The 15,736-nt window shown below is 35.1% G+C and overlaps 1 protein-coding gene across 1 annotated transcript in view; it reads left to right on the top strand.

Annotated features, from left to right (window-relative positions):
- Ndg (Nidogen) overlaps positions 1-6,242 on the top strand; it is a 193,337-nt gene extending 187,095 nt beyond the window's left edge. Inside the window, exons 24-26 of the mRNA XM_069830946.1 lie at positions 99-207; positions 365-483; positions 5,055-6,242. Coding sequence (XP_069687047.1) covers positions 99-207; positions 365-483; positions 5,055-5,200 — 374 coding nt within the window. The 3' untranslated portion in view covers positions 5,201-6,242. The remainder of the gene's footprint in view (positions 1-98; positions 208-364; positions 484-5,054) is intronic.
- Positions 6,243-15,736: the final 9,494 nt, after the last annotated feature.

The raw sequence follows: 15,736 nt of genomic DNA, 5'->3' as shown, positions 1-15,736 counted from the left end.
GATACGAGGGATTTTACTGTACTTCTTTTACAGAATTTCTGATTTAAGCATTATGTACTGATCTGCTTATTTATTATTTACCTTTTATTTATTTTCAGAATGTGTTGGAATTAGCACATCAGTTAGGAGAACAGTTGTATCAAATTGTAGTTATCCATTCGGACTCACAATCTCTTCTCATAACTACTACTGGACAGATTGGCACACGTAAGTATTTTTAAAATGATGAAAAAAAATTTCGAGATAATTATTAACTGTGAAATAATCTGAGAGTTGCGAATGTTGCTATACCAGTTTTACTTCAATGAAAACATAAAAGTTTAGTATGCTGTTCCAAAAATATATGAACCTTTTATTTTCTTAGGCAGAAGATAGAAAGTGCACAGCGACCAAGTGGACACACAAATAAGCCTATATCTGTCCCTCTGGGAGGAAGTGGAAAGATGTACGGAATTGTATCCGTACCCGAGTACTGCCCTCGAAGTGAGTGTCAGAATATTTACATGATAAAACATTAATTACGTATTTAGTGATTAATTTATTCTTATTATTTATTAATTTATGTTTTAATGTTAAATTTAATTGTAACAAAATTTACCTAGTAATCATTCTCACTATTTAATTCTAATGACACTTGATATAAAAACTTAATTATAACAAAATTACCTAGTAGTCATTCTCACTATTTAATTCTAATGGCACTTAATATAAAAACTTAATTATAACAAAATTACCTAGTAGTCATTCTCACTGTTTAATTCTAATGGCACTTAATATAAAAAAGATACAAGATTACATAAAATTTTTAATTCTGATTAAAAATTCTCTAAACTTTTTTTTTTTTTTTTTGCACGACTTAATGGCTGTAGATGGATTCTCACATACATGAATCACTAAAATTTGAGAATAATAAGCACAAGAATTATTTACATGGAGAAAATTTAATATGCAATTGCTAAAAAGAAAATGCTCATTTTCAATCCTAATCGATTTCATAAATGATAGTTGTAGACATTCTACCACTTGTACAACATATTCTTAATATTCTTAGTTCTTACTTAAGTTACAACACTTTTGATAATTATGGATACTAAGGGCACAACCCTTGAGACTCTTGAAAACTCTGTGAAGAGGAATCTCAATAAGCTCCTCAAAGGTTGCTTGATTGTTACTTTTAGGGAAAGAAAAATGGAGAAACATCATGTATCGAAGTGAGTTTACTACTCTGTAATGATTCTAAATATGCCATTGAGTCCTTAAACTATCTTACCTATTTTCCTACAGAAGGCCCTTCAGATCTCTCTTTCTAATCTTCTGATCATCTCTCGTGGGGCAGGCTTCTTAAGCTTTCCAATTATAGACCAATTTATTTCTTTCTGCATTGGTAAGCAGATAAGAAATTGTTGTTTCTCACTCTGAGAATTCACTACTGTCAAGCTAGCTCTGCTTTGGTATGTGTGATGTGTGTGTTTAGTTTTTGCATATGCATACGTGACTTTTTTTGCAACATCATTTCACATGAGCAATGTTTGTATGTGAAAAGAAGCAGTTCTCCATGGCAAAAATGTATGTCATGCAGAGCCACGAGAAGCATTCAGTGGTCATACCCTGCAAAGTATGTAAAAATTAATTGAGCATACAGACATAGGTGGAGTTATGGGGGGGGGGACCTCCCAAACTTGGCCGAACTCTTTTTTTTTTTTTTTTTTTCTATTAACATTTTTCTTGCTTTTGTTTATGATCAAGTTTCTATGCTTAAATTGACGAATTAATGTATAAGAATTTCTATACCTCATTTGAGGAATGGAAGCACTGTAATGTTTCTTTTGTGACAGCCTATACTTAAGTGTTAGAACTCTGCAGATGTTCAAGCAGCCACTTGGAGAAATATGAATAACATACTGCACAACAATGCAGAAAAAAAAAGTGATAGTGATCACAGAATAATGTGTAAACTTAAAGACGAGATTAAATAAAATAATTAGAATTTACATTTCATACGATATCTTGCTTTCTAAAATTAACAGATAAATTAAATGTAAAATTGGTCTTCCACTGTGGACTCATGGCTAGCACGTCTGGCCATGAAACGAGCGGGCCTAGGTTCAAATCCTCGTTGAGACAAGTTACTTGGTTGGGGTTTTCCCTCAACCAATTGCAGCAGAATTGCTGAGTAATTTTCGGTGTTGGAGCTCGGACTCATTTCGCCATTATTAATTCACATATCATCATCCATACAATAGCCCAGGTTAAGTTCACGGTCTGGCGTGCTGTACTTGTACAAGAGCGCAGCCGTTCGGCTGCCCAATCATTCACAGAATAGGAGTGGTAAGCACAATAAAACTCAGGCTACAGTGCAAGCCTTTGGTCCCTCCTCCATACAAGAGGAAAAAAAAGTAAAATTGTCTGTACATTTTGTTACAATTTTGCTTTATTTTACAATACCTTTATTAAATGATCATATTCCGATATACTGTAACAAGGTCAAGCTATAATGGGGGGAGAAGATAAATATGTCCCCCATAATCTCGTTATATCAGGATTCTATGGTTTTGCTTTGCCCCACCCCCTACCCCCCAGGAAACTGTTCTCTCTCTGCCTATGCATACAGGTATTTCTGTGCTGACAATATTCCGAATTTTACAATAGAACTAAACAGTGTGCAAAATAGCTGCTAAGTGGGTGCATTTAAACACCTCAGTAGAGTAATGGTTAGTATCTGACCACGAAAAAAGCTGGCCTGGATCCAAACCCTTGTTGGAACAAGTTACATGGTTGAAGTTTTTTTTCGTGGTTTTTCTCAGCCCTTAAGATGAAATGCTGGGTAACTTTCGGCGTTGGACCCTAGACTCATTTTGTTGGCATTTATCATCTTCATTTCACTCAGATGCTATTTAACCATTGCAGTTGATAAAGCATCGTAAAATAAACCAATTTAAAAAAAGCAAGATAGAGAAGTGGACTCACTATGAGACATGTTATATTAATCTGGATTCAGATAATTGTAATCGACGAAACATGGGCACGATCATTCGAACCTGTACTGAAATGACAATATCAGTTTTCTGTAATAGTGTTATTCCTAGTCACCACGAAAACACAAGCTTTGACAAAATTTGTCGCCCACAAAGCTCATGATAATTTTGGCATACAGCAGTCGAGATGTTCTTAAGGGACACATTGTGAATGCGCATTATTACAAGTCTTTTCTGTAGCACAAACTGCTAATGCAGTTCGGGATAAATGCCCAGAATTGCTGGACAACGCCATAATTCTATATGATACTGCTACAGCTGACACTGTTAAGAATTATTTACGATACTGAGGGTGGAGAGTCTTAGAACACCCTCCCAACCTCAGTCCATGTGACTTTGATTTGATTCTCAAAGTGAAGAAGTCGTTGTGCAGAAAATGTTTTGCTAACAGAGAAGACTTTTAACAACTTTCTGGCGAAAGTTTTCATGAATCAGCACACGTAGCCAAGGACTTTCCAATAGAGGACAACGAACTGTAGACAATCTGGGGGACTACTTTTGAAGTACTTGTTAGTAATTAATAGTTTGTACTCATACTTTGTTGATTGTATTGTGCATTGTTCTTCTTTTCGTAATTGCAACAAAGGCCACTTCAAGTGATATCTCTATCCAGTGCTTTTGCTTCAGTAAAGTCTCATTTTATAAACCTATGGACCAATAATTGGCTCTCTTCTGACAAAGGAAAAATTTTACAGTCTGTACAAAAGAAACCAAATGACCTGGAAATGTACAAAAACTTGCCCAGACATGAACAAACATTTTTAACAAGAGCCAGAACAGGTCACATTGTCATACAATTGTACCTATACCGCTTTCATCTTTCTGATAATCCTACTTGTCTGTGGTAGCCACCGGCGTAGCTCAGTCGGCTAAGGCACTTGCCTGTCGATCTGGAGTTGCGTTCGGGCGCGGGTTCGATTCCTGCTTGGGCTGATTACCTGGTTGGGATTTTTCCAAGGTTTTCCCCAACCATAAGGCAAATGTCAGGTAATCTATGGCGAATCCTCGGCCTCATCTCGCCAAATATCATCTCGCTATCACCAATCCCATCGATACTAAATAACCTTATAGTTGATACAGCATAGTTAAATAACCTAGTAAAATAAAAAATAAATTGTCTGTGGTGTAATAATCATGATGAAGATCTGGAACACATTCTCCTATACTGTCCATCCATAAACCACAAAAGAAGTAAATTAAAATCATCAGTACCAGTTGCAGAAGAAACAGCCCTGCAATATGTATTGACTACATCCCAACCCTGGCTACTAGCAAGAGGAATCTATAATGAACACCAATCAAAATACCCCTCATTTCTAATGAAAAACAAAAATTGAATAGACTACAGTGGACTTTATGTTGTCAGCAAACAGCTGGATACATTAAGAAGATTGATTGATTCTTTTCGTAATGTATCATAAGCTTTAGATAGTATAAAATGTAGTGGGACTACCTGAGCCAGAACAGGTCACATTGTCACACAATTGTACCTACATTGATTTTACCTTTCTGATACTCCTACTTGTCTGTGATGTAATAATCATGACGAAGATCTGGAACACATTCTTCTATACTGTCCATCCATAAACCACAAAAGAAGTAAATTAAAATCATCAGTACCAGTTGCAGAAGACACAGCCCTGCAGTATATATTGACTACACCCCAACTTTGGCTACTAGCAACAGGCATCTATAATGAACACCGATCAAAATACCCCCCCCCCCATTTCTCGTGAAAAACAACAACTGAATAGACTACAGTAGACTATAGTGGACTTTATGTTGTCAGCAAACAGCTGAATACATTAAAAAGACTGATTCTTTCCGTAATTCCACGTTCACTTTGTACATTGCATGTCACAACAAACTATTGATTTCAATATGAATGCTTTTGTTTCCTCTCTACTGTTGACTGTTGTATCCATAACACATTTAGTGGCATTTATGTAGTTGGAACACGATGCAAGAACTGTACATGTTGGTAGATTTCAGAAGCCATTATTTTTATTTACATTTCAGTGTCAAATGCCTGTCAGTTCCAAAGTGCATCTTGTGGGGAAGGACATCTCTGCTTGCCAAATGGTACTGGAGGCAGAAGTTGTGTGTGTGCAGATGCAGATGGAGAGAGTTCAGGCGAAGCAGATATTTGTAATGATATAGTGTGATTCAGTGACCGATTCTGTATATTCACAAATGAAATTTCCGTATTTGCACATCATATGATGTAATTATGATCTGTTTCATCAGTGAAACAAATCTTAACTACACCAAACATTTTTCAGTCTTCCATTTATATATAAGCGAACATTCTTGATTGTCTATACATGAGATAATAAATTTAATGAGAATTACATTAAGTATTTGGATGTAATGTAACTCTGCAGATGATAACGTCACCTTTTATAACTTTTTTGTATGATAATTAAAGTACAACAGTTCTTATATACCGTATGTTCGAAATTCTCTCTCATAATTATGTAAACCAGTTTGTATATTCACTCATAATATTGTGTTTGTCAGCTGTTACTTCATAGAACTAAAACAAGGGAACACAATCTGTTTCATAATTTGAACGTAGTGTCGATTGTTCCAAACACAAGGTTGCCATTGAGTGAAACCTTTATATTATGACAGTAAAAGGTAAAAGTTACATAATCTCTACTGTTCAGTCAGAAGACGAAAATCATGCATGAAAACTCTTGAGAAAGCAAAGTGTTTCACTTTATGTTATTTAAATCATTGACATAGATTGTAATAAAACATTCATAAGACAGATTTAACAGTTACTTTTTTATTTTACATTTTCCTATATTTTATGGCACTAAATTCAGCTATAACATAGAAGTAATCAAATTGTAAAGTCAAATAATTTTCAATAGACGAGACGTTAACTTTCTTGATACAGAGTGGTTCATAGATTAAGTTTTACTGCTAAAACTACTGTAGCAGAAATTAATACATTTTTATGCTACATATCATAATACACTTCAGTCTAATTATCATCTGTAATATAGTGTATTTTTGTGTTAAATAAATATCTTGTAGATACAGTCCCAGATTCATCCTTAGGTCCTCAAACTCTTCTCCATTTTTCTTGGTGTTGAACAATTGATTTGCATTTTAAGTAACGTCTACAGTTGTTCACAAAACTGTAATTTGTATCTTCAGTCTTCTTCATTTGAAATTAAATAATGTAAAAAAAAAAAATATGTAAATTCCAAAAAATTCTCATTTCTGAGCAATTAGTTTTCTTCCTTCAAGTGTTTTCAAAATCATTGTAGATGTTACATAGCTGTAAACAAAGATATAGCTTAGAAAAACGAAGAATATTGTTACATATAAGTTTCTCCTTGTGGTATAATCACCTCTGTATGCTAAAATTGAAAGGTTCAATTTAATATACGAAAGTAAAGTCTGCACTCTTACCTGGAAGTAGAGAAAAGGGTATATACAGTATATCGTTAAATATGTTTTTAAAAATATCAGAAGTGTTTGTTCCTTAGCCTAGGCAACCTGATACCACAATGCTCAGACATAGTTGTCAATTAAGAAACGTTTAATATTTCGTTGCTCTATTTAATAACGGCTTCTATAAGACACAAAGAAATTAATAATAAATATTGCAACATTGAAAGAAGTATCTTGTTCCTGAACTCCAATCATACTACAGTGTAATATGTTGTAATCATTTATTGTCTCGATCTTTGGTCTCCCACGATGTACATTTCACATCATGTAAAAGACACCTAACGGTCAGTAAAATGTGTCTGAGGTAAATAAATAAACAATCTATAACTTAAAGTTTAATATATTGCAACTTTTTATATACAACATTTCTATCCTCTTCTCCCTACTGACAGATAGTATCACTCATCCTTCACCAATCTCAATATCCAACCACTATAAAATGGAAATTTGTTTCTATACTTGCTTACTGACTTTTAAGGAACCCGGAGGTTCATTGCCGCCCTCACATAAGCCCGCCATTGGTCCCTATCCTGAGCAAGATTAATCCAGTCTCTATCATCATATCCCACCTCCCTCAAATCCATTTTAATATTATCCTTCCATCTACGCCTCGGCCTCCCCAAAGGTCTTTTTCCTTCCAGCCTCCCAATTAACACTCTGTATGCATATCTGGATTCGCCCATATGTGCTACATGCCCTGCCCATCTCAAACATCTGGATTTAATGTTCCTAATTATGTCAGGTGAAGAATACAATGCGTGCAGTTCTGCGTTTTGTAACTTTCTCCATTCTCCTGTAACTTCATCCCTTTTAGCCCCAAATATTTTCCAAAGGACCTTATTCTCAAACACCCTTAATCAGTCTTCCTCTCTCAAAGTGAGAGTCCAAGTTTCACAACCATACAGAACAACTGGTAATATAACTGTTTTATAAATTCTAACTTTCAGATTTTTTGACAGCAGACTAGATGATGAAAGCTTCTCAACTGAATAATAATAGATATTTCCCATATTTATTCTGTGTTTAATTTCTCCCAAGTGTCATTTATATTTGTTACTATTGCTCCAAGATATTTGAATTTTTCCACCTCTTCAAAGAATAAATTTCCAATTTTTATATTTCCATTTCGTACAGTATTATGGTCACGAGACATAATCATGTACTTAGTAATTCTAGTAATTATTTTAATTATTTCATTGGTAAGTAATGTCATTAATTTTAGGGAGTTATTCTTTGAGATATTTTAAACAAAAAAGGTTAATACAATTTTTCTCGTTTTTGCTTCCTTTTCGACATAAAAATAGTTTTATATGAAACATTACATAGCATGTTTTGGAAAGCCATTCATTTAATTTCCAGTATGTACATTCAATTTAAAAGAACAGTGTATTATGATAATAAATGATTGAAAGAATTTTAGTTTTATCCTTTAAATGTTCAGAAATTTAATTCGAACAAATGTAATGTTTCGTTCTGAAAAGAAATTTTAAAGTGTTACGTTTGTTGGAATCATATTTCTGCATATTTAAAGGACAAAATTAAAAATTCTTTCAATCATTTATCATCATAATACACTTACTTACTTGCTGGCTTTTAAGGAACCCGAAGGTTCATTGCCGCCCTCACACAAGCCCGCCATTGATCCCTATCCTGAGCAAGATTAATCCAGTCTCTATCATCATATCCCACCTCCCTCAAATCCATTTTAATATTATCTTCCCATCTACGTCTCGGCCTCCCCAAAGGTCTTTTTCCCTCTGGCCTCCCAACTAACATTCTACATGCATTTCTGGATTCACCCATATGTGCTACATGCCCTGCCCATCTCAAATGTCTGGATTTAATGTACATCATCATAATACACTGCTCTCTTAAATGGACTGAGCGAATTGGAAATTAAATCAATGGCTTTCCCAAAACACTCTGTGAAATGATTCATATCAAATAATTTTTATGTCAGAAAGGAAGCAAAATGAGCAAAATTTTATAAATCTTTTGGTTGAAATATCTCAAAGAATAACTTCCTGAAATTAATGACATTATTTATGGTTCAGCCTGCATAAATTTGTATAATACTAGCAGTTCCTGTGGCTCCAACCGCATTACAGCTTAACTGCAGCTACATTTATACACACAGGGATTTCAATTACCTGTATGAAAAGTTACAGTACACTTCAGTGGTGAATATGAGGTTACTAACATTTAAATCCATGTTCGGTATGTAAAGGAAGGTGCCAAAAAAGTCAGTGGATATTAGTGAAGAAAGGATAAGGAGAAAAAATACAGTAAATTCTGTTCAAGGCGGAAGTGACATGGTCCTAATTTTTTTTCCATTGTGTATAGGTTTTCATATTATTCAGGTGTGAAATTAAAATGGAATATTTTATCATTCGTACACATGAACAACAAAATGGCATGCTGGACTCTGCCAGAAGTACAAAATATTCGTTTAATACGGTACTACTCACTTTAAATTAACTTTCTGTCGCTTATTCCAGTGGTGAATTATCTTGATTAAAATCTCATTTTCTGTATAAATGTTATCATAACTCACTCATTAGTCATTAAACACTACTAAAGTTTACTAATCTTATTCAATTTAATATCTAACACTCTACTATAATACTGTTCTGTATATCACTGCGCATTATTATTTGACTGGACTAGGAGCCAACCATTAGAAGCCTTGAATTCTGGCTTATCTAATTTCTTTGCCAGTTCAATGGCTTGCTTTGCAGAATAGATCCAAAAGGTCATGAAGAACCCACTCCCACAACAGTTCATTTATTTCCACATAAACAGTTGCTTTCTGGTTCCTTTTATGTCACCAATATTGGCCGCAAGTCACTCACTCATTATGATCTTTATTTTTTAAGTGTCACACCTGAGTTTGCCACATTGAACTTCAACATTATTTCACACACACTTCGTTCCTAATTTTCCTTTAACTAGATAACTTTTACTTCTTCACTTAATGTTAATGCTACATTTTACGCAACTTTCTTTTTTTACCAGGAAATCACTACACTTGCGCTCTGTCTAGCTACGCCAGTATATGGATGTGAAGCATTGAAAATCTTTGAAGTGACTCATCTGCCTAGTCAACAGGGTAATAAAATTTATGACCGACAGGCCAACACACCCTCGTACCCTCTAAAATTTTGCAAAGAAAACTTGTTTTTATCTTAGTGACCTACATATTTCTTATATTCCTTGAAATTACACGCTGTTTCAAAATGTAGTTTACATTAAAACAGTGTGTCCAAAATATTATTTCCATTTTGAACAGTAGCAGGCAGTTTTCATTTCTGCATGGACTGTTTCCGTTTTATTCAGGAAAAATTACACATAATACATACGAATTTCGCCTGGACCAATAAATTGTTCCGAAATAGACAGGATTCTGGATTATTCAGGTTCCGATTTGAACAAGTCTCACAATATCACTGGAAGTATTTCGAAGGAAACATAGGTGTATTTAATTTGCCTGAATGCATGGTATCAGTAATTGTAGTTAAAAATTGTGTCTTTTCAGGTATACATAGCATAAATACTGAACCATCGTAATGCTTCTTTATACACTACTTTAAGTGCTTTTCCTCCTCGAGAAAAAATGGATAGATCCTTACAGCTGCTTACTCTGGAGCAAGCCACACCAGGTGGCCCGGGTTCGAATCCCGGTCGGGGCAAGTTACCTGGTTGAGGTTTTTTCCGGGGTTTTCCCTCAACCCAATACGAGCAAATGCTGGGTAACTTTCGGTGCTGGACCCCGGACTCATTTCACCGGCATTATCACCTTCATTTCATTCAGACGCTAAATAACCTGAGATGTTGATAAAGCATCGTAAAATAACCCAATAAAGTAAAAAAAATCAAATAAAAGCAAGCCACATACAGCTGGCTGTGTGAGAAGCAGCTTGTCCTCAACACCTGCAATCAGCAGCATCTAACGTTGTGATTTGTTGATCGTCATCACGAAACAGATGCTGACTGGAAACTGTAGGCATTTGAACTCAAACGTATAATTGTTTGGGTATGAGAGGTATCCGAGATATGAATATGCTTTCTTCTGTATCACACCCGGTGAGTATGGTTGCCTTGATCACGTTTGGTTGTAATGACTTTACCAGCAGCTGAGTTCCATTGCACAACTTCGCAGAGCTCAAATTACGTATTGGAGCACATAGGCGGAGATGCAGAGGGGCCATAGGGACGAAGTGCCCCCACTAAGTCAGATTGATATAGACTACTGTCCCTCTATAGTATTAAGTATGAAAAAAGCATAATTCTGCAAATTAATATGCAAATCAAAGTTCATGTAAACATTATGTTTCTAAGTATGGGCATTCATTATGAAATTTATATTTTTATAGTATGTGTAAGGAAGAATTGGGACAAGCCTGGAACATTTTCTATAGAACGTTCATTCAGTTCACTACACGTGACTGTGAGTTCGCTAGATATCAGTTCTTTTTTTTTTAAAGCATAGAATAAAGTGAGTGTAATCGTATTAATAAGCCTAATAATAAATGTCTAGCATCTTGGTCTACTTTACAAACTGAAAGTCATACTTCCGCAACCCTATTATTTATTACATCACTCGTACTTAGCTTCGAGAATTTTTCAAGTAAAGTTCGGAGAACATTTCTCCTCATTCTATGATATAAATTCAGGTGTACGTCAAGGTTCAGTCTTAGGCCCTATACAATTTATACAGCTGATTTTCCAATTTCTAATGAAGTGCTGGTGGCTACTTTCGCTGATGACACTGCTATTCTTGCTTCACATGAAGATCCATCAATAGCATCTGAAAACCTGCAGAATGAATTGAAAGAAACAGAAGACTGGCTAACTAAATGGAGAATACAAGCGAATGAAAACAAATCAGTTCATGTTACTTTCGAAACCAGAACTGAAAACTGTCCTCCTGTAACACTTTACAACAAAGAACTTCCCGAAGCAGACGATGTTAAATATTTAGATATGCATTTAGATCGCCGATTAACATGGTGTAAAGATATTGAAACTAAATGTGAAGAATTAAATTTTAAAACATAAAAAATCTATTGGTTATTGGGACCTAAATCAAAACTGTCATTAGAAAATAAACTTCTTGTTATAAAGTCATACTAAAACCAAACTGGACATACGGCATCCAACTGTGGGGAACTGCTAGCAACTCAAACATTGAAATACTGCAGAGGTATCAGTCCAAAACTTTCCATTCCATTGTCACTGCACCATGGTATGTCGGTAATAATGTCATTCATCGTGACCAAAACATTTCAACTGTGAAAGAAGAAATCTCTTAAGTTCAGTAAAAAATACCTGCACCGATTAAATCAACATCCCAATCATTATGCATTAAATTTGCTGGATAATAGTGAAACAATAAGGACACTTAAAAGGACCAATGCTCTTGACCTTTCATTCATTTTTACTACAGCTATTTGAAACGTTGTTTTTTGTCTTTTGGAGTGTTGTCATGGGATGACATCTCCACTGATGTCATATTCTTTTATAATATTTACTTATTGTCTATTATAGACAGATTGTAAGTGTGGCATAAGTGTTAAATAATAAAAAAAAATAATAAATAACCTATTAATACTATGGATAATAGTGTAAGTGTTGATGCATCTGCTATTATTTTTTTATTGGGTTATTTTACGACACTGTATCAACATCTAGGTTATTTAGCGTCTGAATGATATGAAGGTGATAATGCCAGTGAAATGAGTCCGGGATCCAGCACCGAAAGTTACCCAGCATTTGCTCGGATTGGGTTGAGGGAAAACCCCGGAAAAAACCTCAACCAGGTAACTTGCCCCGACTGGGATTCGAACCTGGGCCACCTGGTTTCGCAGCAAGACGTGCTGACCGTTACTCCACAGGTGTGGACATCTGCTATTATTGTGGGTGGACATTCAACCTACAACTAGTGACCAAACAAGTGATAACAAATGACGAAGTGGACAAATATGAGTATCTTACAGAATTAGTAATGGCACAGCTCTCTAGTTCACACAAGGATCTTGGGACCTTAACCAAAATCGACAATATTTATTTGATATGAAATTTTGCTGTACATAGCTAAGCAATGTACAAGTATAGGTTTCAGAGGACAAAATAAATGTTTACTTTTTTCGTTGTTTATGTATAGGTATATATTGTCCACTGCTGTGGAGTAATAGCATGTTTGACAATGAAACGAGCACACCTGGGTTCAAATCTCGGTAGAAACTAGGTACCTGATTAGGGCTTTTCTCCCTCAACTAATTGAAGCAGAATTGCTGGGTAACTTTCGGTGTGAGACCTCGGACTCAATTTGCTATCATTTATTCAAATGCCATTATCATCATTACCATAGCCTGGGTTAAATTCACGGTGCAGCATGCTGTATTCATACAAAATCACGACCATTCGGTGACAAATATTCACAGAACAGGAGCTGCTGTGTAAGCCTTTTGGCCCCTTCTCTATGTCTAAAAAGCTTTTTTTTATGCATGTGAGTGCATTCGTATGCTCATGATAAGAATATGTATGTATGAATTACTGGTAGCTTATTTTATCATCCTATTGTGCCCCCCAAGGAAATCGTTTTATCTCAGCCTAAATTTAACCACCAAGACATGTCAATGCTGCTCATGGTATAGATTAAAGGGGAAAACAAACTTACAGATAAGTACTTACAATATTTTATAATTAGTATAGAATAGAGCCGTAATGAATTGTTCAAAGCACAAGCACAGTATCTTTATACTGTGGCTCTAGCACAATGTAAAAACTTCTTTGTTGCTGAGTTACCGGTCGGATATAAATAAAGTGTTTGTTTCTAATCAGCAAATTATTTTGCAGTTTGAAATAATGTTATCTAAAATAAATACTAGTACCATTATTTTACATATGATATAGGAGTCGTAAAGATGGTACTGCAATAAAGAATTGGTTATGTTAAAATTATTTAAATAAATATATAATATTAAAAATAATACCAAAACAATAAATCCTAAACTTCAGTTATTAATTACGATACAAATAACACTTGTTCAATACTAAAAATACCGACACTCTTACTTAAATATTTCAACAATTCAAATTAATTAATTATATAATCACGGGGATGCCGGGGATCGCCTCCCAAGAGGGCTAGCTCTTGTCATCCCCTCCTGGAGAATTTGATCTCCTTTGCTTAATTTTTCTTTGTCAAGGACAACATTTGAAGGGTTGATAGGAAAAACAACCCAAGTCAGTTTTAGCCGAAAATGAGATATTGGTACTAATGGAAAGCTAAAATCATGTGGCGTCTGTGTATGCTTAAAATACAAGCAATGTATTTATAAAGCATTGGGGTATTTATACCTATACTTTAAGTTTCTTATCCTTTTACATAACGAGATATAATGTTTTTTCGCTCCCCTGAAAAAAGTGTTTTTTTTGACATGGGTTGTTTTTCCTATCAACCCTTCATTTATCCCCTTCACCTGCATAATATATATGTAGTTTCATATTTCTATTCCAAGGGTTAAGTAACTATATAAAGAGTGCAAATTGAATATTTTCTTCAGGGAGAGGGACCAATGTACTTAGAGATGGGAGGAGCATTAAAATGTTTATTGACGAAATCCCTATTCACTGGAAATATTGTCCATAATAACTTGCAATGTTAGCCGACTCGTAATTGTTGTCGCACTCAGCTTATATTAAAGAAGAAATGAGAATAGTTGTTATGTACTGCATTAAATTTGCTTAAATGTTCCGCCATTGCAGAGCCATCTTCAGTATATAGATGGCTCTGGCCATTGCTAAGTTGTACGACTATGTACACGTGTACACCACAGATCATCCACATTATATTCTCATTCTAATAATCTGTGGTATTCAACGAGTTAGACCCGTAACACACTTGAAGAGTTTTCGCTAGCGAGAAATGTGTTGCGAGAAAGAGGCGAAGAGCCTTCCTCCACACACTTGGCGAGTTCTCGCTATCACAGATCACACCTCGCTATGATCATTTTTTTTTTTTTTAATGTTTAATATTGGTTGACCAGCAAACTTGCTATAGAGACCACTGTTAAATTATGGAATATCACGTGCAGAATATCATGCTGAGGTTGGCTCTAAAGGCTCCTCTAATCAATTTTAATTAATTAATTAAACATTTATGTGAATAAAAATATGATGATTTTCTGTGTTAAATTTATGAAGAGTCGTCAGTATCACTAAGAAGAATGTCTTGAGGGAGTTTCCTTTTAAGTCGAGATGGCTGACAAGATCTTGCTCCAATTTTATATGTCACAGCTCCAGGAACACCAGGAAGTTTGTTGAAGAAAGATTTTGACATTGAATGGATGTACTGTTCTAGTGGAAGAATTCCCAATTCTTGATGCAGTTGTTGATTTCTTACAAACCAGGGGGCATTTGTTGCAGTACGCAGGAACTTGATCTGGAGAACTTGTAGGCGATGCATGTGTGTCTTATTTGCAGTCCCCCAAACTGGCACTGCATAAGTTAAAAGAGGTCGTACAAGCGAGGTGTAGAGTAGCATTGAACTGTCCAATCCAATTTGTGAACGTCTATTAACCAAAGGGTATAATTTTCGAATTCTAGAAGAGGTTAGTGTAACAATGCGAGTTATATGGGCATTCCATGTAAGTTTCGTGTCTAATAATATTCCCAAATATTTGACAGCTACTTGACTAGAGAGCCATGTAACTTGTTCATTTAGAAGAATCATAGGAGGTGGATTATGAATAGGCCTTAAAGAGAAGATTTTAGCTTCTGTCTTGATAATATTGAGTAGTAATCTCCAGTCAGAGAACCATTTAGACAGCTCCTGTAAGGATGTCTGAAGAGTGCTGATTGCAGTATTTAGGTTACTATGAGAATAAAAGAGAACTGTATCGTCAGCATACATAGCTATGTGTGACGGTTGTAAACATGGAATGTCATATGTGAAGATATTGAAGAGAAGTGGTGACAGTATAGATCCTTGTGGTACTCCGGCTAAAACTGGACGAAGCGTTGATTTAATGCCATCTATACATACTGAGAACTGGCGCTAAGATAAAAAAAACTTTTCACAATGCGTGTGAGATAGTCAGGAAAACCAATTCTATATAATTTTAGCATTAAACCATCATGCCAAACAGTATCAAATGCTTGGGCAATATCCAGAAACACAGTGGCAGTATACTGCTTTTCTTCAAAGCCTTTTATAATGGATTCAGTGA

Source organism: Periplaneta americana, chromosome 7 (genome assembly GCF_040183065.1).
Source record: "Periplaneta americana isolate PAMFEO1 chromosome 7, P.americana_PAMFEO1_priV1, whole genome shotgun sequence".
Lineage (NCBI taxonomy): Eukaryota > Metazoa > Arthropoda > Insecta > Blattodea > Blattidae > Periplaneta > Periplaneta americana.
Note: the sequence above shows the minus strand (reverse complement) of the source record. Positions and strands in the feature narration are given on the sequence as shown.